This window comes from Poecilia mexicana, unplaced genomic scaffold, assembly GCF_051168715.1.
Source record: "Poecilia mexicana isolate PSO_F unplaced genomic scaffold, ASM5116871v1 scaffold_20, whole genome shotgun sequence".
NCBI classification, from domain to species: Eukaryota; Metazoa; Chordata; class Actinopteri; order Cyprinodontiformes; family Poeciliidae; genus Poecilia; species Poecilia mexicana.
The window spans coordinates 7,728,270-7,751,175 of NW_028263389.1; the positions used below are offsets into that span (position 1 = coordinate 7,728,270).

Here is a 22,906-nt window from a genome sequence, read left to right on the forward strand (position 1 = left end):
CATAGAAGTGGCAGTATTATGCTGTTTGGTGACAGAGTTATTGGCTAAATACAAGCTAGTCCAGGAATCTTGAGTTCAAAAACCTCAGATATTTTTCGACTGTGTTAAAAATCATTTGCTTTCTACTTCGCAGGTTTGGACTACTTTACACTGGTCTTTCATGTGAAATCCCCAATAAAGTTCAAAGTTTTAACGTAAAACAATAAAAGTAAAAAAGTTAAAGAATACTTTTTTTCATGGCACTCTAGGCACTTATTTTGTTATGTTTTTCTTCTAGGATATTCCCTGTGTCTGGGTAAGTCCTACTACTTCCGATTCAACCATCCTGCAGAGGCCAGCAGAATGAAGAGCATGCTTCCACAAAAGAGTCCAGTGTCAGCTTTAGCCTACAACACAGGTACTTACACAGAAGATTGGCGTTAAAAGTTGCAAAACCTTTCCCTGAACCGTAACTGTTGTTCTGCTTGTATTTCTGTGCCCTCTTCTTCTTGTTGAACCTTCACTCTCTCTTAAACCACTTTGTCCATTTTAAACGTTTGCATCATCCCTGCATCTCTTGTTTAGAACATACACATATGCTGTCATCAACTGGACACTGGAGTGCATTTAAATCTAAGCATGTCACACATGTGCAAAAAATTTTACCTTTCCAAAAAGTATTGGAATGTTTTTCTCATCTGGTAACTCGGTTGCCATGGTGAGACAGCTGGATTTTAGTGTCTCCTCAGAGATTGATTGGTGCAAGGTGTGTGAGCAATTGTCAGTGGAATTCCTTATCTTTTTAACCTGAAGCACAAGCTTTACACACACACACACACACGGACAAAGCTGTTTTTGCTGCGAGCTACGACTATTGCCTTCAGCATCCAGTTTGTTGAGAGTCCTATTCTGACATGTGAACTCTAAGGGGAAGACTCCTACACAAAGCAAGAATAGCTGGGGCACAAGTGGAGAGTTATTGAGGTAAAAGCGGGTTGTTGCACACCACCACCACAGCTCTGTTTTAAATCTGCCCATGTATGGACACAAACTGCATGTGTGTGTGAGGTTCTAGATCTTATGACATCTCATGATGTCTTTCATTTTCTGCCCCATTTATCAAAACCGTGTCAAGTTTTAGCGGTTTCCCCACACGGACACATTTTTTGTTGCTATTTTTTTTTTGTCCTTTTAACCTTTTAGATATTTTAGTTTATGCTTTGAAATTCTTCAACCAAGCTTAAACAATCACCTTTCCTGGATAGAGAAACACTTTTTTATTTTGCTCTAGCAGATCCACAGTTCTGGGTTGAAGGAAAATGCTTCCGCCAGCGTGTGTGTGCGTGTGTGTGCGTGTGTGTGCGTGCGTGTGCATGTGTGTGTGTGTGTGTGTGTTTCTGAGTAAATGTGGCATTAAAACACTGGGTGGTCTAAGCTTAAGATCGTAATAGCTTCTTTTCCACATAAAACCACAGAAGTTTTAAAAAAAGATGGGCAGGTTTTGCTTCCTCACCTAATATGTTTTCACCTGCACAGTCGATGGCTGGACATTTAAGTCTAATTTTGGGCGGTTTTTACTGTGCGTCAAACTAGGACTATCCTGCAAAAAATGAGATTTTTTTTGGCATAGCGTTACGTTGAGGAAGAAGGAAGTAGAACAGACTCAGTTGAGGTTTAGGGAAAGACCTTCAAAGAGTCGGCTGCAAGCGCTCAAAATAAAAAGCCTTTGGAACGGTGGTGGGGAGTGGAAGGGGTCTTTTTAGGGCACTCTACAATAGTTTGTGGGCCTTTTCATTAACCAAAACCCCATTCCAAGCAACTCCGCTCAAGTTAAACTGTTTGTTTTGGATCTAATAGATAGTTCTTGTGTGTGCACTTCCACACTAAATCCAAATGTGTGTGCGAGTCAGATCCTACACTTAGATTCTCCCTTCCATTTGTGGATTATTTTTGACTTAATGTGCTCTGCCAAAAGTCTAATTTTTGAATACCTGTGAATTCAAGTAGACATACAATCTTTCTCCTTTGGTTTTTCTTCTTTCATTTTCTCATTCTGCACTTTTGTCCATATTTACCCCAATTTTTTTACAAAAGGATTACAATTCCAACTTTTCTTTTATATTTGTCTTTTCTTAGTTCCATAACATATCAAATATTTGCACATTGTTCCAATTTGCTTGGTTGTTTTTCTAATCTCTATCTAATTTAGTCTGTTTCCTATGAACTTGTCTGTTCACCTATTAATTAATATCTTTTCTTGCAGATTATCTAAAGTTCAGCAGTGACTACAGTCATGCAGTCGGAGGCAGCGGTAGTGCTAGAGGGATGCGATCAGCCTCTGAGCTCCGGGATTTGATGGACACCCTGCAACGCAAAAAAATAGCCCTGGAAAACAGCCTGAGAGCCAATGGGAATGCAAACCCCTCCTATTTTAGTGTCACACAGGTCAGCACTGCTTCAAGTCCAACACATGGTTTATTATCCTTGTACTGAATGCTTTCATAGACTTTAGGAAGTTTGTTTAGTTATCCTTGATATCCGCTTTAGGCTAAAAAACCCCCAACATTTTCTCTCTAGTAGTGAAAACAACGATTGCTCGTAGGGGTTTGAATATTATCCCGGATGTTTTACTTGTGTCACTGGAAAAGAACAAATAATAATAATAATAATAAAAAATTCTTACACCTTGTCATTTATTTACAAGTTTATTAGAGTCTTTTATTTTTTCCTTCTGATTTTTTCAGTCTCCTCCCACCACACCCACTTCCAGTCCTGCCACGTCTTCATCAGCCTATCAGGAACAGGCGAGGCGCTTCTACAGCTCTGATCGTCCACCCGTCTCTTTGAAATCTGGTTCCCATCTTCCTCCTGGACGACGGTCCGACTCTTTGACCTCCTCTCGTGGTTCTGTCAGCCGCAGTCAAGACAACCGTGGCGTCTCTGACAGTCGACGACTGAACAATCCAGGCTCCTCCCCTTTATTGTCCACATGGAACGGTGGAGGTTCTTCCACTTCTGTTGTTAGTAGCGACAATGTTCTCCTCTCTCTTCCTCCCTCCTCTACGTCCCGCGCTGCATCAGTGGGAGGTGCTGTCAGCATGCCCTCAAGCCCTCGATTGGGTCGGCGTACCTATGGGAGCCAAGATCCATCGCCCACCATTCGAACCAGGAAATATTCAGCCGGGTCAGTCAGCGGCCTTATGACTGGAGGACATAGCCGATCACTGCCACGTCTTTGTCCTTCCCCTTCTCCTCGAGGTGAAAGCAGTGGAACGCTGCCCTTATCGATGCTCCCACAGAGACAAGCCGATATGAATGGGAGTTACAAATTAGGCAAGGAGTCTTTCAGCCACAATCCAAATGCCAACCCTGAATACAGCCACAGCTCCAGTAACTCATTCCAGCAAGTATCTAACAAGAATCACATCCAGACCAATACTCATGGTGAAGGTGTTGTGTCTATTTCTCTTTCCTCCCCTAAAAGCTCTTCCTCCTCTACTTATTCCACAACTGCTCCGCCGGATGTGACAATCCCATCCAAAGCAGGGGGCTCTTCTTCTCCAAGAGTTGCCAAAAAACTCAGCCTAACCTCCACCAGCTCAATGGGCTCAATCAGCTCCACAAAATCCAGCCCTCCTGAGGCAGAATTTAACTGCACCCAAGGAGTGTCTGCAGTTATTGAGAGGTCCTTGGGGGAGAAGGATAGACGAGTTGGCAGCCTGGAGATGGGACTCGGGGAAACAAGGGCTTCGTTTGGGAAGGCAGGGATGGATCATGGGACGGGCCTTGGGGAGAGGAGACAGTCGTTTGGAAAGGCAGGAGTGGCTCCACCTGGTGGTTTTAGGGAAAGAAGGGGAAGTATTAGCTCTCTTAGTGGGAAAGAAGAATTGACGGATTATCATCATAGACAGAAAGAGGAGCGACTTCGTGAGCAGGAGGTGGAGAGACTGGTAAGTTGCAAAGTATTTGTCTGTTAGGTTGTCTATAATTACTGTAAGTGATAAGATGTTGTTGTTTTTTGTCTAATTACCAGTATATGCTTGAGATGCAGCTAAAAACAAAACAACCCAAAAAGTAGTTGGTGACCATAATCACACTCTTCGGTGTGGACTCTGTTACTGAAGGGTCCAGCGTGGTTGAACTGTCGAAGCGTGGTCTCGTGGTTTTGGGATGTTTGTTTTTGCACAGACCCTTCACGGTCCACAAGACACATCGAACCAAGCTCCTCTGAAACAGCTTCGTTGCAGTGGATATCATGGTGTTTTCTCATATGTGTGTGGTTTTCCGCAGTATTGTAAACACAGCGTTCATGGCAGAGAGGAACGACTTTTATTATGAGTTCAAAAAAGTTTGGAGGATGAGGAGATAATGATTGACAAGTTGGAAAATCTAATTTTATTTTCCCATGTTATCGGGGAAAAAATAGAACGGAGGGCCTTGGTGAGAAACTCTTCCATTGCATTGGACCAGAACTGAGCAGGAGGAGTTTAGTATTTCAGTACGTACTTCCTTGCGGACTTAAACAATTGCAGAATTCTGCCCATCAGTGCAACCAAAAGAGCTGTCCTACCTTACACAGATAGTCAGAAAACTGGCTCATGGAAGTTGAGTTGCTCTGTTATCCACATATAAACAAACACCCATGAAATCCAGACCAGTCTCACAACAGTTTCACATACAGCAAAAAAGATCGCCAAGGGCGTTGTTACAAGAAGGGGCGGACAACATGAAGCTGAGAACAAAATTTTCCTCAAGCAAACTGTGACAATGAGAAGTGATTTCGGCAGACCATCTCGACCACGGTGGTCCTGTGAGTCTTTGACAAGAGTCTCAAGAGGATAATTTTTGTAACTCGGCCATGCATGCTGATGGGTCCTGTGCTCCTACAATGAAGGCTCTGAAGAAAAAAAGGACGGTTGTGTTAAAAGTCATCACTGACAGTGGAAGCGTGGAATGCACATGCTCACAAATGGTCTTCAGAAATCAAGTTAGCATAGGAATGCTTGCCTCCAGAATAGCATTCTCTTTGGCCTCTCTAACATACTCTCTCAGGGAGCTTAGCACACACACACACACACACACACACACACACACACACACACACACACACACACACATAGTGAGGTTTACCACTCAACAGATGCTTATGGCAGTTAGCCCGCACTAACAGGACTATTCTTAACCTTGCGCTTGGATTGTGTGTGTATGTGTGTACATGTTGATAGATGTTTATGTCAGTCATCTGGAGGTCCGCCCAGAGCGGTTTCAACCACTGAGTAGCCGCAGAGCCCATCATTTAGATGTGGGTCAGGGAAACCAAGATTACAGACTTAGTGTAGCAGGTGGATAAACACACAAATGCATAACACATAGTAATAAGTGTGATCATATAGTTATTGCTTCTCTGTCTTTATGCATCTCTCATACATTGTCATATTTCACTAACTTAGATGAAATGCATAGATTTTAGAATTATTAAACACTTCACTTCTTTTTTGGAAAGAGACAGAGCTCATATTCTAAGAGAAACTGAATTCAAACTAAAATGGCATCAACTTACTCTTTGGTTACTTACTGATGTAATTTCTGCCTTGTTTACTCAAACGCTCAGTTGCAATCTCACTTTACCAGCATGACCAGTATTTGTTGGTATTAAATCAAAAGACTGTGGACATCAAAAACCGGAATACAATTACAGATTCATATGTTTCTATTAAGTGATGCATGTGGGAACTGGGAAGAGCCATTAACAGGATTTTAGTTCAGCCTAAGGCTCAACATTGGAAATTATCTCCAATCGTCTTAACTTTTCCTGCCATCTAGTGGTTATTTTTTATAAACTGCATCTAGAAATGTGAAGCTCTTGATACTCAATAATAAATTAAGTGTTCACTTCATGTTATTGAACACTAAGTAATTCTATCTTCTAAGCATTATGTGTATATTACACTAGCTTTAGCCAGGGGTGCTACTGCTGCTTCCTTTTTGGTAAGCATAAACCAATAAATTTTATTTCCAAATCTGTTCCACTTTACATGAGATCAAGGTTACATTGATCGGAGATCAATATAATTTTATAGTGTCTGTCTTTTGAATCAATCAATGTGACAAACTGGCGTAGACTCTTTATCTCAGGTTGTGATGTCACATTAACTGTTAGAAATGGCTCAGCGTGGTTCTATTGAAATACAATAGAAAAAACAAGCTACACTCAAAGGTGTAATAGTTGTTCTGAAAAGAATTGCAATCGCTACAAAATATGTTTAGTGCCGTTTTCATCCGATGAAAACATTTCTCCTAAAGTCTGTTGGCTTCTACTTGGAGTTGAATATGTCAACCCTTTCACTTCCCCATCCTCACCAGTTCTTCCTAGATGATGTTATCCTTGAACGTGTCTTGTTTCCTATGTGGCATTACAGACATTCCCTTGTTTTAGGTGATGTCTTGTTTCCCCGCACGTTTCCGATCGGATCCGACAGCTGTTCACCTCCTCATTGGATCTCTTGGTCTCTCGCTGTGATTCGCATACACACCAAGTCCCCCTCCTCTGTTTGTAATATTACCTAGGCAGGTAATATTACATGAGCCCCAACGCACATGAGCGTTGGGGCTCATGTGCTTCTCTGTCTAGGGATTGTAGAGTGAGGGGGGTCGTTTTGACTCTTTGCAGCTTCCGTAGGTCGACACTTATAGCTGCACTCTGGCAATAACAACAGCAGGAGGGGAACTCTTTCTGTGGGCATACTAACTGAGAGAAGATTCTCTTCTTTTATTTTAAATGTGTTTTATTTAACTATATGTTGTTAAAAATAGATGAAAGGAATGGTACTGGGTTCAAAATAAATAATAATCACATTGGAACTGGAGCCATAATTTCTGGAATGCTTCCCCAGGTAATCCTTATGTTATCAAATTCTTATGTTATTAAGAATTTTAGCCATAATCATCAGATACTTTATAAGTAAATGTTATGTAAAACAGTTTCTTGTATGTTGTGCGTCTTTTATTTTGGAAACAGCATCATTATCCTCGAGCTTTTTGTAAATAATAGAAGGATCTAATTTGCACATCCTGTGCCTCATTCAACTAATACTTGTGTTTGTGTGGTTGCTTCAGGAGCGACAGCGGCTAGAAACCATCCTGTCTCTTTGCTCGGAACTCGGGCGTGCCGAAAGGGACGGAGGGGGACCGGCGCCGAGTTCCACGTCGGCGGTTGCGGATCTCCAGAAGATCAACCAGGAGCTGGAGAAGCTCCAGGTGAACGACGACGATGACGACACGCCGTCCGTGTTTTCGGACTCTTCAGCTGTTAACGGGATTCCGGGGAGCGGTCACATGACCTCCCCGGGATCAGAGAACGGTTACTTTGACGACGACCTGCAGGCGCGGCGGAGGCGCAGCAGCGGTCACAGAGACTACAGGGCCGAATCGCCGGCAGTCAGCCTACGAAGCTTTGCTCCGTCATCCTCTTCAAGATCTCTGAGGACAAATGAGGTATCTGCTAAATATTTTATTCAAACTGTCAGTTGTAAGGGTGATTTTGAGATCATTTTGTGCCAATATTTGTGTGTTGTTTACCTTTCAAAACCTGAATTTCTTCAATATGATTCATTATAATCCTATCCTTTGACAGAAATCTGAGAGAAACGGCAAAATACATTCACTATAAATCCTGTCATCAAAAGTTTGCCTTCTGTTGTGGTAAAATCATGTGTTTATGGGGCGCATTGTGTGTGGATCAGCTTTATCGGCCCAGATTATTATTTATGAAGTGTTTATGTTTCCCATTGTCTCTGTGGAAAGCATGAAAGTAACAAGGTTGCTTGTCGAAATACTTGGAAAAGGATTGTTACCATTTGTGTCCACAGATGGGGGATATTTACAGCTCATTTATTAGATTAGAACAAGTCAAGTGTTACCATTTTAAATTGGCAGCTGCTGCCTGTGTCAGTGGGTTTGTATGTATAGACTTAATTCATCTGAAAAACAAAAAGAAACATAAGTAAAATAGTATATTTTTCAATATTCGATTGTAATCGACATCTATTACTAAAGTTACAAAAAAATTCTTGTGTGATAGTTTTTAAAATTTTATTTAATATTTTCTCTTTCTATTGCTTGTTTCTTTGATTTTTGCATTGTACGTGAATGTAGTTTATTCTATATTACTTATTTGCGCTGATATGAGACTGCAACTAATTTTGTTCCATTTATAAGTTCTGTTCCATTTTTAAAGCTCAACATTGAAGTTTTGTGTTTCAATGAGTTCAATCAGGTATGTTTTTACCAGTCTGCAGAGGACTCAGCTTCCTGCCTAGGGCAAGACTCAGTGCCGTCAGAGGAGGAAGTGAGACGTGCAGAGGAGGAGAGAATTCAGGTGTTGAACAACATCGAGGAGCTGGAGCAAAAAATCAAGGAGCTGGACAACCAAATGGAGGAATCTGCCCGAGAGGTAGCTGACGGCTAAATCTGGCCATTTGATTTGTTTGCGTTCTTTTCAAAAGACATAGAACCTTGTTCTTTCTATTTCTTTGTCATTTTGTCGTGTTAAAATGTTTTACCCAAGAAACAATAGCCAGAACACATGTCTTCAGCGTGAAACTCCGGAACTAGTCTGATTTATTTCCTAAAGGTGGAAGTCGAGCGAGCGCTGGTCGAAGCGGAGCAAGAGTCGGAAGTAGGCGCTCTGCAGCGGGAGAAAGAAGCTTTGGATGAACTTCACAGCAAGATGGAAGACCTGGAGACCAAGTCCCAACAGGAAAAAGAAAAGGTAGAAGTCTTCACTTTGAAGCCATATAATTGTCTTGACCTATGGTTTTAGATTATGATAAGTGATAGTGATACAGATGCAAATCTTTTAAACTTAGTGTAAGTTATGGAGAAGTTTTCAGCCTTTTAACAGTTGGCAGAATTTTAACCATGGAATATAATCTCACAAATATATTGGCAGCCCAGAGATTCATACGTTCAGGGGTCATGTGAGCAACCGGAAGGTGTTAATCCTTCTCATGCTTTCTCTGCTCCAAATATATATCTGCTAATACTACCCAGGATGCATCAGTCCCCAGAGCTATTCTGTCTCACACACTACTGCATTAAATCTACAAATATATACATGGGTGTAGCTTTTTTTCTTATTTAGACTCCCATATGGTTGCACGGATAGGGAAAATGTGCAAATTGCTAGATAAACAGGTGGAATTGATATTTAAGATTTTACATTTAAACACGAGTACGAAGCAAAATTACAGTTTGTTGTGTTCATTCCTTCCACCTGAGCAAAATGTCTAAGCAGCTGCAGTCGGGGAAAACGGCCGAGAGAGGGAAAGACAGAGGAATCAATCAGAAACTGTTTGGAAAACTGGAGTTCAGAAATAAAGTTGAGAGCTTGTACGTATTTGGGTGGCTGTTTTGTGTCATGTGTACACAGAAAGGAGCACTAATGTGCCAGTTAATCCTCCGCTCAACCATCCCTTATGTCCTTGTTTCCATTCCCACCCATTCCTTCAATCATTGTCATGCAAACAAACTTGACAAAAGGCAGGACACGAATCTGTTGCAACGTTTATCCTACTCTCACATACCACCTCCCCGTTCCCTGTAACAAGCGCTCCATTACTCTGCCAGAATTTTTTTTTTCTTTTTTCTCCTCCGTACCCCTTGATCCCCTCCCTTCCTCTAGGCTAGTGTTACTGACTTTAAAGCCATGATAACTAACTGTCATCCTGCAAGTCCCCACTAACTCAGCCATCCTCTCTCTGTCCTGCGTGTGTATGTGTTCTTGTCTTTGTTTCATTTTTTTTAATATATATATATGTATATATATATATATGTACACATGCACAAATGTGTACATGGTGTCCATGTTGTTGCGTGGGAATGTGCGTACATGTACACGTATGGAAACATGCGTGTACCAGGCATGCGAGTTGCTGCAGGCAGAAAGGGACAGAGTAGAGAGGTTGGCTCAGATTGTGTGTGAGCAGCGCTCCCAGCTGGACAGCTGCCCTGAAGCCACCAAGGAGCCCCAGCAGGAGCAGCTAGCCAGGGTCAGTACACACACACACACACACACACACACACACACCCACCTACACATATATATGCACACGCACACACGCATACATATTGCCACAGCTCTGTACAGTGCCATGCAAAAGTATTCTTGCAGCTTCAACTTTCCTATATTTTGCAACATTGCAACCATGAACTTTAATTGTGAAGTGGAGGGAAAATGAGAAATGATTCATAAAATTTGTATTATTTAAAATTAGAAAAACATGGTATACATATCCATGCACTCCAATTTTACTCTTATACCCCCAAATAAAATCCATTACAACCACTGTCTTCAGGAGGATCTGCATTAAGCTTTTACAGTCAGACTGTTCTTCTCAGACGCATCCCATGAAATATTACTGAACTAGAGTTATTTTTGCAACAGCACACAAATTCACACCAACCTTTTGTATATATTTTTTTAATCAAAAATACAAAATAAAATTTTCTTTTTTTGGAAAAGTTCATCATTTTCCATCTATTTCATAAATTCCCATTAAGGTTTCTGGCTGTAATATTTAAAAAAAATGTAAACAGGTTTAAGAGTTGGGAATAAATTGCAAAGCACTGTTCTTTCTTTGCTGTTTCAGCAAATTATTTTGTTTTGTAGAAGAAGATGAAAAGCATGCAAATGCAGCATCAAACACACATCAGTTCATGCAACACTGTGGCATTAACTAAAACATGAATGTGGGAAAGTGTTTGCGGGGTGGACTGGAAAAGGCACGGGATGCTGGCATACTTTATTATGCATGTAGAAAATCTGCACTTCTTCGGCTAAATCACCCCAGCTTCTCCCTGGACTCACTCAAGCTGTCTTCCATTCAAGTTCTCTTTTCCTACTGAATAGCTTCTGTTTGTTTCTGCTATTGCTACATTGCCATGAAACTGATGAAATCTATTAAGGTTCTAAAATAGTAGGGCTGACACACCAGTTTGGGCATAGAATATTAGCTTTTTATTTTTTCTAGGTTTCAATTACATCAATTCCTTGTTTAAAATTACAAGCCTGATAGGGATTTTGTTTTTGCTTTGTTTATCAATGAATGCCTAAATGTTTCTAATGTTTTGCATGTGAAGTCAAACAGCCATGGGTCGGTGTCTGCATGACTGGTAAATGTTCATGAAAGTCGGATTAGTCTTTTTCTGTTTTGCCTGCATTTGTTTTGTTTCACTAAAGTTTTGTGCTGAGATCTTATATCACATAAGTTTGATCTTTCAGAGCAACACGTGTGTCCGTCTGTAATACCTGATGTATAGGTCTGGCATATTTTACACCTTTTTTTGTCGTCATCTTCAAAAGTCGGTTTTAGTGATCGTTTCCTAGACTCACTGGTTTTTACTCCTTCACCGTCTTTTCTCATTGTGCGCATTAGGACTGTGAGGTACTTGAGGCAGAGACAAAGCGCTTCGAAGACCTGGAGTTCCAGCAGCTGGAAAAGGAGAGCAGGCAGGACGAGGAGAAGGAGACCCGTACACAAGAACTTCTCCGAGAGGCTGCCGACTACCAGCGCAGCACCGTCACTCGCAAGGTAACACTTCTCATTTTTACGGAACCTAAAGAGTTGCTCGAATGTGACTGATCCAAGGCTTGTGTTTTTTTGTTCCTCCTTTAAGGAGCGACTCTTGGCTCTGAAGAAGCAAGCAGAGCAGATAACCGAGCAGGCTCAGAGAGAAAAGGAGAGCTTCCTGAAGGAGAGGAGCAACCTCGAAGTGATGCTGCAAAGAGTATGATGATGCCCATGTTTGGATCCCTTCCAGACAGGAAAAATTTAGTGCAAGGGCTAAGTTTCTTTTTTCTCTCTCTCTTTCTCTCTCTTTTAGGAAAAGGAAAGCCTTGCAACACTGGAAAGAAAATACGCTGACCTCACTGGTGGCCGGAGTTTCTCTCTAAGAGAGGTAGGTTTGACTGACAGCGAGCAGACTTGATGTGACTCCTTAACTCTCCCCCCTGATTTAGTCATTCGGATCTTCTTCTCTGCTTGTTAGGCTACAGCTTCTTTAGCAGATGTGTGTCAGTCCTTTCTGTTCAATGTATTTCTCAAGAAAGCTAAGGTATTCCTGTCTTGTTGGAGTCTCCTGTGCTTCCTCCCTTTTCCTTTTGACTTGGTCTCCAGTCTCCATAACGATCTCAGCAAATATTAATCTCTTGTTTATTAATGCTGAAATGATATTGACTGTCTGTTCTGATATGTATGGTAACTACCAAGCGTGTACGTAACTTTTTTGCTACCAAGTTGTGCAACATATTAACTACTAATTTCTATATTTGCATTGGTAATGTGACTCACCCACTTCTCGCTATGCCTCACCCGTTCTCTTTCCTCTATTTCTCCTCATAATACCCTCCAGGGCTATGTCACTGTCAGTGAAATCAATGAGCTTTACTCACAGCTTGGGCAGGACCCTAACCCTGCCTCTGCCCCTTCTATGGTCAAAACGACCCCCGAGTCTGAGGTAAACCTTTCCCCCGAGGAAGACTCCACAAAGCCGACGGAGGACGAGGTGTGTGGAGTCATGTGACGTTTGTCTGTTTTTGCTGTGTGTAGTTCGGTAGGCCAGCAGATGATGAGAGTACTCCCCTCTTCCCACATTTATTCTTCATTGTCTTTTTCTCGTGCTCAGTTTCTGTATCTTATAGTGTTTGTTTTTCTTTTTAAAGCTCTGTCACTCTTCTTTATCAGCCTACTGTCACTGCTCTTCCTCCTCCTCCTCCTCTTGTTCTCCTTCTTCTTCTGCCCACGTCAATGCTCGTCCCCTCCCAAAAACTCCCTCTGTGCACTGGCCAGAGAACATGGTAACTTACCGAGACCCCTCCCCTCTTCCCGACTCTCCCCCACCTCCTCTTCCTGTCAAAAACCATCATCAGCGACACAGGCAGGTAACGTGTGTGTGGTTATGTGTGTATTGTTGCCTATAGTTGATATGTGGTTGTGACAAAAAAAAAAATTGGAGACTTAAAGAAGCTACTATTTCTTATTCATAAACTCTAGTTTCACTGAAGTTCCATAATAATACATTTTTAAGGGTTATAAAGAGAAAGACAACAAATTAACACTAAGCACACATTTACAGTTTTGAGAACTGTGGCTGAGTCCCACACGTCAGTGATCAAAGGATGCTTCACTTTATGATACAGGACCGGTGGTAGCCTTAGACTTTTCTTCTCAAGCTTTTTCAAACAGTCTGAAGGCATCTTTATTAGAGAAAATTAGTCACATTTTCTTACACACTAGATTCAGTCCAAATTGACAACCTTAAAGAAAAGCAGTAATTATTTCTGTCAGTTTCAAAACTTTTGGCCACAGCTGTGTTTAATGGCATATTCTTATTAATCTTATTTTGAATTTTTTGTCTGTAATATTCTTATTCTATGCGCAGTGTTTATGTTACACACGTGAAACGACACAAAACTGCTGTATAATAAGTACTTTAATCTCTACCACCAGATGGCAGCAGAGTAAAATGTCTATGTCACGTTATTGCAATGGGTAATACGTCATGACCTAAACAATGACTTATCAGTTTTACGTCACTGTTTATGTTAAATTCAGCAATTGAATAGTGAATTATCGATATGCAATTCTTCCCTCTCTGTCTGTTTAATTAGCATTTCCGTTTGCTGGAAGAGAGAAAGCGCTCTGAGAGGGAAAGTGGTTCACATCTGAGTGATACTTTACCCAGGAAGAAGAACATTCCCACTCTGAATACCCAGTTCACATGCTCGACACTTGGGCGCAGCTATCAAACAAAGGTGCCCATGCGTAAACAGTTCACACAAGCCTGCAGTAGCTATACAACACAGTATTTTAATAAATTGTGAAGGAAAAGTTTCACATTCAGTCATATTGAGGTTTCTTACTGTTGGAAACTGTTTTTGTTCCTCTAGTCCCATCAGCCTCTGGTACAAAGCTCAAGTTGTGGCAGTATTCTTCCCAGAATCCTCTCTCTGTCCAGCAAGGAGACTGAATCCCGTCGTCTACAGAAAGGTACAAACACATGAAGAGTGTAACTAGAAACAAGTGTTAATTAAGTAATTACATTCTGCTTCAGAGAAATTGAAGATTGTACAAACCGTCCTGGCATTTTGCTGACTTACAGCTGGCAATTCTTTAGAAAATACATAGAAAATTTTCTCCAAGTTAAGGATTTATTCATAGGGGTTCGTGTTGCATGGCGTTTTGGGAAATTTAGGATACCGTGTGAAGGAGAGCTGTTTCTTGATTCTTTAGTAATCTAATAAAAACAGCTCAAAATCCCATTTACAAGAAACTTCCAGTCACTATTTGATCTCTTTTAACACTGCCACCCATAATAGTTTCTGTAAGCCATTACACCTCATTAGGAAAATATGTTCACTTCTCTTGGATTCAAATCATTCAAGTAAATACATCTAATGGGCTCTGCACAAGTCGAAAGCAACAGGTAGGTTTTGTTAAAGGGAAATACAAATGCTATTTTTATTTTTCTGTTTGCACTATAACGCTGACTGTCGTTCTGGGAAGTGGCACGTGTATCTGGTCCCTCAGTCCCTTTGGTCCCTTGATCTGGCTCATCTGATGGGTGGGTCTCCTGTGCGGCTCCGATGCTATCAGATTTTGTTTGTGTGTGCCTCTTCCTTCACCCAAAGACTGAGTTAGTCTCTCTTCAAAGTATCTGCAGAGGCATTCTGCCATCGGCCCTCTATCAGAACGCATCCTGTTTGTGTCTACGTATTTGTAGAGGCTAACCCTACTTTTCGTACTTGTTTATTACCATTTTAAGTGTGAGTAAGTCTTCGTGCCACCGTGGCAGGTCTTTGTGATCCAAATTTAAAGCCATCTGGCCAAACTGTCCCAGATGAAACACCCGAGACAGGTATGCCGTTTGTGCAAGAAGGGAGAGTAAGTACAGGTAGCAGCACCTAAGGCTTTTGCTTTTCTCTGTGTGTCTGTTTGTCTGTGTGTTCAGGTCAGTCTGGCTCCCGAGCGGCTTCCCAGACTAATGTCTACCTCGATGCCTTCGGGTACCGTGAAAACCAGGCCTTTGACACATTGAGTGTGGACAGCAGTGACTCCATCGAAACAAGCATCTCGGCTTGTTCGCCTGACAATGTCTCCAGGTAAGTTCATGCTTGTGTTGTTGTATTTACAAATGTATTACAGTGGATAGTGAGACAAAACAACACAGATTTTTGTAAATTTCTCACAAATTTTACAGCACAGTTACGGCACAAAAAACAGCTAGAATAATTAAGTGTCTCTTCTCTGCAGAATTTCCAACTACTTACATAACTTCTTTGCAGCTCATCCCATGGAAGATAGAATTAGCCACAATCAAAAAGAAAGAATGAAGCAACTTTGATGAAATATATTAGACTTCCTGTTATCTGACGCCATCTAACCCACTTCAAACACCATCTTCAAAAATAAAGCAAAAACAATAGTTTTTGTTGTTAGGTGTCGCTATTGTTAAAAAAATACATTTCTAATTTGAGGACAAAACATTTAAAACTGTGAATGAAGCAGGGGGAACTGTGTTTGTAAAATGAACATCTGAATTTGGTGATCGGTGAGAGGCGTCAACCAAGAAAGACGAGGAAAGTGTGTTAATGTAAAAAGCATGTGGGGAGGCTTTCCCGCCTTTCATGTTCTCCAATTCGGAGAGTGGGATCTGTGCACTGTGTGTGTTGAGGGCTACTCTTGATTAGTAGTCTAGGCATCATGTTACGGAAAACGGAAAACATGAAGTTCTGTGAGTGTCTGCATGTGTGCCGTAGCAGTCAGCCCCCTCAGGTTGAAACGAGCTGAACAAAACGAATGGGGGTGGCGGCGGATTTTTGGGCTTGAGCCCCCCCATCTGGACTGAAACCATGTGTGCTTGCTCTTTCTCTTGCTCTGATTTACAACACTTGCATCCGTCCCTTTTTTTTTTTTCTTTTTTTTGCCCGTGTCTTGTTTCTCTGACTTCTGCAGTCGTGTTTCCAGCAGATTTGAATCCATTTAGCAGAATGTCTTTCAGTAGGATTTAGCTTGATCTCTGTCGGATTGCGATCTACCTGCTCACAGTGGACTGGACCTGTTTAAATTGAATCGTAAGGAATGCTGTGGAATATGAACCTGTGCTGGACGAAACGCTTACTCCGGGACTTGGGAAATTTTTTTTTGGCTTCTTATTTTTGATTCTAAATTGAACATGATGACTATGAGTACATTTCCCTCTCATCGATTAAGGTAAGATTTTTGTTGAGACAGGGCTGACTAAAACAAAACTGAGTTAAAGAAAGAGAAGAAACGCCATATAGAATCAGTATTTTCCACACAAAAAAACATGTAATAGCTTGAAAAGCTACTGCTACTTTAAGAAATACAGACTTTCTTATATTTAACTTTAGTAATGAGTTAATTTTTATTAGTTACAGGAAACCATTTTGTATCTAAAATTTCTGTACCAGCATATAATTTGGGCAGATTTGACTTCAAACTGGAAATTTAATGATCTCTTTTGAAAAAAATAAAAATTAGTTGAAACCGAGCGGGAAACAGGATTGCATGCTTTTATTTTTTTCTACGATCTTCCTTCCCTCCCACTCACTTTTCTTTTGTCATCTCTGTTGCTGCTTTTCTCCCCCACATCTCCCTGGTTTGTGTATACCAAAGTCTAATGCGGACCATTCCTCTCAACTATGTTATGACATCATCACACATCAACACGGAGTTTCTATTTCCCTCCGGCTCCGCATAAAAGGAAACTGTAAATCTGCATGGAAGTTTATTACATATGTATTAGGGCCATAAATCAATCTGCACCGTTTTATTGAGAGGGATCTCCTCAGTTTTGGGAGGTCAAAAGTAAGTTTTTGTTAGGGTTAAGGATTTTTCGAGTTGGGATTAGCATAAGCTCCAGAAAATCAATGGAATTTACCTAATAAGGGATGGAAAGAGCATCCGTGCCTTTGCTTGGCAGAAGAACAAATAGGCAAACATAATATGAATCAGCGCAATTGAAAAGAAAAAAAAAAAAACAATGAGCTTAAAGTCGCAAAACCACATGCATTTAAATACCTACTGAAATGCCTTTGATGTCTGTCAAAAATGCTTGTCATGTGTGGACCATCTGCAGACTAAGAGACTGAGGATAAACCATGCCTTGTGTTCTGTCAGAGAGAGAGAGAGAGAGAGAGAGAGAGAGACAAAGCTGGAACTGTCCTAAATTTCCTTGGCATCCTGTTTTCTCTGCCAGTGGCCCTGTAACATGAATAGACACAACATAAACAGGCAGTAATCTGAATTATTCTCCAGAGAGTGCAGCTTCTGGGTTAGAAGACTAAACACAGTTCTTTTCAAGACTCAACGCTGTTGAGTTGCGAGTCTTTATTATTGTATATAGAAACATTAACTGCTCCTTGTGCACTAATACCTGTTTGGCTTTCATTTAAACCAAGACATCATGTTAGTCTCACTTTGTTTCTGATGTGCGACTCATTTGTCTGTGGGCTGCAGCGCCAGTACTTCAAACATGGCCCGGCTAGAGGAGATGGAGCGTCTGCTGAGGGAGGCACAGGCTGAGAAGAACCGCCTCCTGGAACACAAGGTAAGGCATGCCATAAAAAAAGGTCCATTTATTTTCACTCCTGTTAATACTTTAAACTCATAATTAGAAGTATTTTACTTAGATTTATTATATCAAGGTTTATCCATATCTGTATGTCCTTTTTTTGTTTGTTACGGCCCCTAAGGAACGAGAAATGGAGATGCGCAAGCAGGCCTTGGAAGAGGAGAGGAGAAGGAGAGAGGACCTGGAAAAAAGACTGCAGGAGGAGACGAGCAGACGTCAGAAACTCATCGATCGTGAAGTGAAGATGAGAGAGAAACAAAGGGCACAGGTGAAGAAGAAAGTCATCTAGTCTTCCACCATCCACATAATAATAATAATAATAATAATAATAATAAAAATAGTTCTCTGCACATGTAGCTGTTTCTTATTTTGTATGTAAAGCCTATTAGCATCGGCCAGGCATGGAAGCTGCAAAAAACAAAACAAAAAAAACAACCGGTTAACTCTAAAATGGATTGCCATATGCTGAACAGACATTTTTATAATTTTTCACTCTGTATATGTTTGACAAACAGCAAATTGTATTTTAAATCATTTCAATCTTGTCTGGAATAAGTCAGCACAGGTTTGGTTGACCTAAGTATTTCATCGTTTGAACTAGAGATAAATAAAAGTTGCCCAGAGTCTTTAAAACACTAAAAGAAAAAAAAAAGTTATTTTCTCAAATGTCAAATGGTAGCTTTCTCTTATTTACTTATGTATTGTTACTCCGTTTCTGTTTGAATGCATGTAATCCAAAGACCAGCTATCAACTTGTAGAAATCGTGCTCACACAACACCAGCTATCTATGGCAATGGCTTGTAGCTGGAACACATTTAATGTAGATTTTTCATCATTCCTAGATCTGAGCTCTGACTTCCCGGGTTCCGTCGTTCCCCAAGAATTCATTTAATAGCTCCATTCAAAGAGTGGGTGCACTGTGGAACAAATCAAAAGCATTTTAACCACGCAAACCAGCAATGGAGAACTTCCCAAAGGATTATGCTGTTTTGATTTACATTTTAACCAACAGAAAGCCATTGTAGACAGACACAAAGCTTCTTTTATAGCCATAAAGACTGTTCCAATAGTCTGGAATTTCTACAGCTCCACCAGTTTCTCCTTCTACACTTTCATGTTTGGCCACAAATGAAATACATTTGTGCAACTATTGTGAATTATATCATCCCTTCAAGCAGTTCATTCCCTTACCGAGCTGTCCTCTCCTTCCTCTCCAGTCCCGGCCGCTGACTCGCTACCTGCCAGTGAGGAAGGACGACTTTGACCTGCGGACTCACATTGAGTCAGCGGGTCACAACACAGACACCTGCTTCCACTTATCCATCTCGGAAAAGACCTGCCGAGGCTACCTGATCAAGATGGGAGGCAAGATCAAAACATGGAAGAAACGCTGGTTCGTCTTTGACCGCAACCGTCGCACTTTGTCCTACTACGCAGGTAGCTACAGGAAACACGCTTCTGCAGATGTATTTATGGTACTTTAAAGCTGCAATGATTAAAAGTAATAACCAAACGATGGTGGATGTCTTAAACCAAAGAAATTCTACAGAGGTTTTCTTGACTCAATTTATGTTTTGGCAATATTTCTGCAATTTCTCATCTACAGACAAACATGAGGCTAAGCTGAAAGGTGTGATTTACTTCCAAGCTATTGAAGAAGTGTATTATGACCATTTGAAAAGTGCGCACAAGGTATGTGGTCACATTCATGTCTATCTATCGAACATAGCCTTGGCTTTTGACTAATCGTCATTCCCGAGCTTTCCTTTATTTTATTTCTTTATTCTTTTTGAGCCGTTTCTCCTCATTTTAAACCATTTTCTTTCAGAGCCCGAACCCCTCCCTGACCTTCAGCGTTAAGACTCATGACAGGGTGTACTACATGGTGGCGCCCTCTCCCGAGGCCATGAGGATCTGGATGGATGTGATCGTCACCGGGGCGGAAGGATACACACAGTTCATGGTGTAGTGGCAGGCAGGGTCCTCCTGACCATCAATGGGAATGTCTAGGGGTTTTTGCCATTTGTGTGACCGACAGAGCATCATAAAATGCTCTTCATTCTGGCAGCTTAATTAAAAAAAAAAAAATTGTATGCCCACTTATAGGTAGTGGGTCTGTGTTTCTCGTCATCACTTCTGCCTGAGATATATGAATACATTAGAGACAGACGGGACCTGAGCAGGATCTTATAAATATTATTACCTTTTAGGGTGGACCACTCATGTTGATCTGTGGACACATACAGGCTTATAATTACTAAAATTTTATACAAGCTATGCTTCATTTAAAAAGAAAAATACACAAGTCATTCTGAAAGGTACTGTGATGCACCGCTCTGCCTTAAAGTGAATTTCAGCTCACCTCTTAAGCAGGCCCAAATATTACATCTCTACCAAAATGTTCTCCACCAAGGAGAGGAGAGCACAATATTTTCTAAAAAGAATAATAATAATAAATGTATAATCCATCAAAAAAACTGATCCCTAATTCCAGTTGGAGTTGTATTTTACATCCTTCCTATCAAGACTATAGTCCATCATTGATGAGCTTCATTTTCTGGTGCTCACTCAAGACTTCAAAAGTGTTTTTCAAAAATAATTTTGAGAACAAAATGCAAGAAACACTAGTATAGAACTGCCTTTTTAACTTGTTTTATTGCTATGGCATTCTCAGGTCTGAACTGTGCAGTGCCCGTGTCTACATATGATTATGAGTGCAACATAAACATTAGGTAGATAGGTTTCTGTTTTGGGTTGCACGGTATTAATAAAGGGCTCCCAATGTAGCTCCAAAGGTGCTATTGCTGTGTCGTATTCCTTGGAACATCTTCACATAATACAAAACATTGTCCTTGGCTTCACAAGAGGATCGTCATAGATCACCAAGTTTTATTTTTTAAATAAAACTTGGTGACATGATTCACGAAGTCACAAAACATCATTATATTTGTGCATTTTTGCTGGAAAGCTTTAGTTAATTTTAAAGATAACTGACAAGTGACCCTAATTTTCAACACATGACATTTAGTTTTTGTGTATGTTACGTGGCAGTATTTTTTACATGTATACGTTCTGGATTTGTATTCATGAAGTAATCTTTCAAATCCGTGCCATGGATTGAGTGTTTACTAAGATGTGAAGCAGAGAAATCTATGGTACATTGTGCTACTTATAAAATCCGGCTCATTATTGTGCTGCTTTCATCCACTAGCTTTCATTGCATGGCATTTATTACCAATAATAAAATGTTCTGTTTTAAATGATCATGGTGATTATTAAAGCCAGTTTATAACATTTATCTGTTATGTAGCTTCTTACAGGTCACCTAGCTTTGCTTCTTCTCTTTATTTTGTTGACCAAAGTTTATATCCAAGCTATATAATGTATATGTGGTTTCTTTGCTGCTTTTAAAGTAGAAAAGTATCAGAAGAATAAAAATTCTGTTTTAACATGATGAGACATGATCATTTGGACTGTCTAATTGAACTATTTCAGCAGAAGATTTCCAAAGCCTGATTTACGCTATTAGTATACATTTTTTTTAAATGAATATATACACGTTTGTATGTTGATTCCACCATATTTATCAAAGTATGTATATTAATTTTTTGTATTTTCATATGAATAATAAATGGTATATCTATATCATTTATGTTGTTTCTTTTTGAAGAAATCATGTACTGCTGCCCTTCAAAATAGCCACTGTGACTCTATCGTGAGAATGAAGTATAATGTTTGAAATACCCAATTATTAAATCGTACGCAATGAGAAATGCACAAAACACGATACATAAACGCTTCACTTTTATTTGCAGTCATCTTTTTAGCTCTTCGCTGCTAGATAGTTTTTGCCGATAGGTCACAGTTTGGTTTTAAATTCCAACAAAAGGAATAGTTGCTGAACAAAAGACCGGGGCTGGTGAACTAACGGGTTGCAGGTGTGGGGACAGAGCAGAAGGCAGGTTGAGGAGAGAGAAAGAAACAGGAAGTGACACAGAGGGGCGAGGGAATTAATCCAACAAAATAATTGGATATAAGAAACATAATAACAACTAGAGAAAACAAGAAAAGGACTAGACGCAAGAAATAAACATAAGTAAAATCACTATGAAGGAACTGAAATAAAAATAGAAACGATGCATATCTCATAGGAAGAACTGAGAAACACAAATAATAATAAAACCCTAAATAAACTCAAACGACCTAAGATCCTGACATAAACTGAGGTTTTTTTTTTTTCTTTTAAGAGAGAGAGTAACCCATTTGGTAAAGCAAAACCACTATCAGTTAACTTTCCAGAATTTTATGCAACAGCTAAGCATAATGAAGAACAACACACGTAATGTTATTTTGAGATGAGATCTATTCGTTGGAGTCCATCCAAGTCCAATGGCACGGACTTCGAGCACCTCCGGGTGCCACTAACCAGTACTGCATTACTGACTGCTTGAAATAAGGTTTTTGATTAAGTTTGATTCAAATGTAGTATTTTTTTTTGGGGGGGGGGGGGTTGCTATACACTTCCACTCAGGCAGTGAACAGATTGGATGATTTCTGATTTTCAGTAATAAAGCCAATGTATTACTGAAAAAAATGGTCCCCCCCACCACACACCAAAACAAAAACAAGCAATCATGCAAGCAAATAAAATAAGATGATTCCTTTACAAGAGCAAACAGACGTCTCAGTTTGCATGAAATTACAAAACTATTTATGTAGAAAAAAATAAAGTTAGCATCGCAGTTTACGTGATACGTTGCATATTTGTTGGTTAGCTAGTTTACCCATGAATCCTTGCGCGAATAAAATGCAAAAATGAGACATAATGAACGCTATTTTTGCAGGTGTGTCGCACATACTATCTTTACAGCATAATAATCTTAAAGACTGGACTTCAACAGAGAACACGTCACAAAAACAGCAAAAATTGAAACAAAACCACCAGAAAGAAATCGTGACAAAAGTGGCTCATAAATACTGTATGTTGGGTGGACGAAGGCTGGTTGGTCCGATGGTAGTGGAGTTTCAAACGATTGTTTCAGTCAGTAACAGTTTCTCCTCTCCCTCTCACTGCCGATCTTGACTAGCCTTTTGTTTTTGGTTTCAATCTCCCCCAACATTTAAAGCTTACATAAGTACTGTCAACGTCCAACACCACAGGCAATGTAAGCAAAATGTTTTGCTGATAACAATCTATGTGACCTGGTAAAATGGAAACATTTCCACTTTGGCAGTATCTGATGCAAATAAAGTAATTAGAGTTTCAAAAGT

At 40.3% G+C, this 22,906-nt stretch overlaps 1 protein-coding gene across 5 annotated transcripts in view; it reads left to right on the forward strand.

The window, feature by feature from the left end:
* The window catches only part of phldb2b (pleckstrin homology-like domain, family B, member 2b), a 38,313-nt gene extending 17,030 nt beyond the window's left edge, over window positions 1-21,283 (forward strand). For 2 of the 5 annotated variants that reach the window (XM_088001137.1, XM_088001140.1), the window contains 19 exons: window positions 278-397; window positions 2,243-2,424; window positions 2,724-3,929; window positions 7,096-7,473; window positions 8,270-8,431; window positions 8,612-8,749; window positions 9,900-10,028; window positions 11,415-11,570; window positions 11,656-11,766; window positions 11,863-11,937; window positions 12,391-12,543; window positions 13,649-13,792; window positions 13,928-14,027; window positions 14,989-15,139; window positions 17,520-17,610; window positions 17,756-17,902; window positions 18,853-19,072; window positions 19,242-19,327; window positions 19,464-21,283. In XM_088001137.1, the coding sequence (XP_087857263.1) occupies window positions 278-397; window positions 2,243-2,424; window positions 2,724-3,929; window positions 7,096-7,473; window positions 8,270-8,431; window positions 8,612-8,749; window positions 9,900-10,028; window positions 11,415-11,570; window positions 11,656-11,766; window positions 11,863-11,937; window positions 12,391-12,543; window positions 13,649-13,792; window positions 13,928-14,027; window positions 14,989-15,139; window positions 17,520-17,610; window positions 17,756-17,902; window positions 18,853-19,072; window positions 19,242-19,327; window positions 19,464-19,604 (3,890 nt within the window). In that variant the 3' untranslated portion in view covers window positions 19,605-21,283. Of the gene's footprint in view, window positions 1-277; window positions 398-2,242; window positions 2,425-2,723; window positions 3,930-7,095; window positions 7,474-8,269; window positions 8,432-8,611; window positions 8,750-9,899; window positions 10,029-11,414; window positions 11,571-11,655; window positions 11,767-11,862; window positions 11,938-12,390; window positions 12,544-12,700; window positions 12,920-13,648; window positions 13,793-13,927; window positions 14,028-14,988; window positions 15,140-17,519; window positions 17,611-17,755; window positions 17,903-18,852; window positions 19,073-19,241; window positions 19,328-19,463 lie in introns of all 5 variants that reach the window. The other 3 variants (XM_088001141.1, XM_088001139.1, XM_088001138.1) reach the window with 3 other exon arrangements.
* The last annotated feature ends 1,623 nt before the right edge of the window (window positions 21,284-22,906 follow it).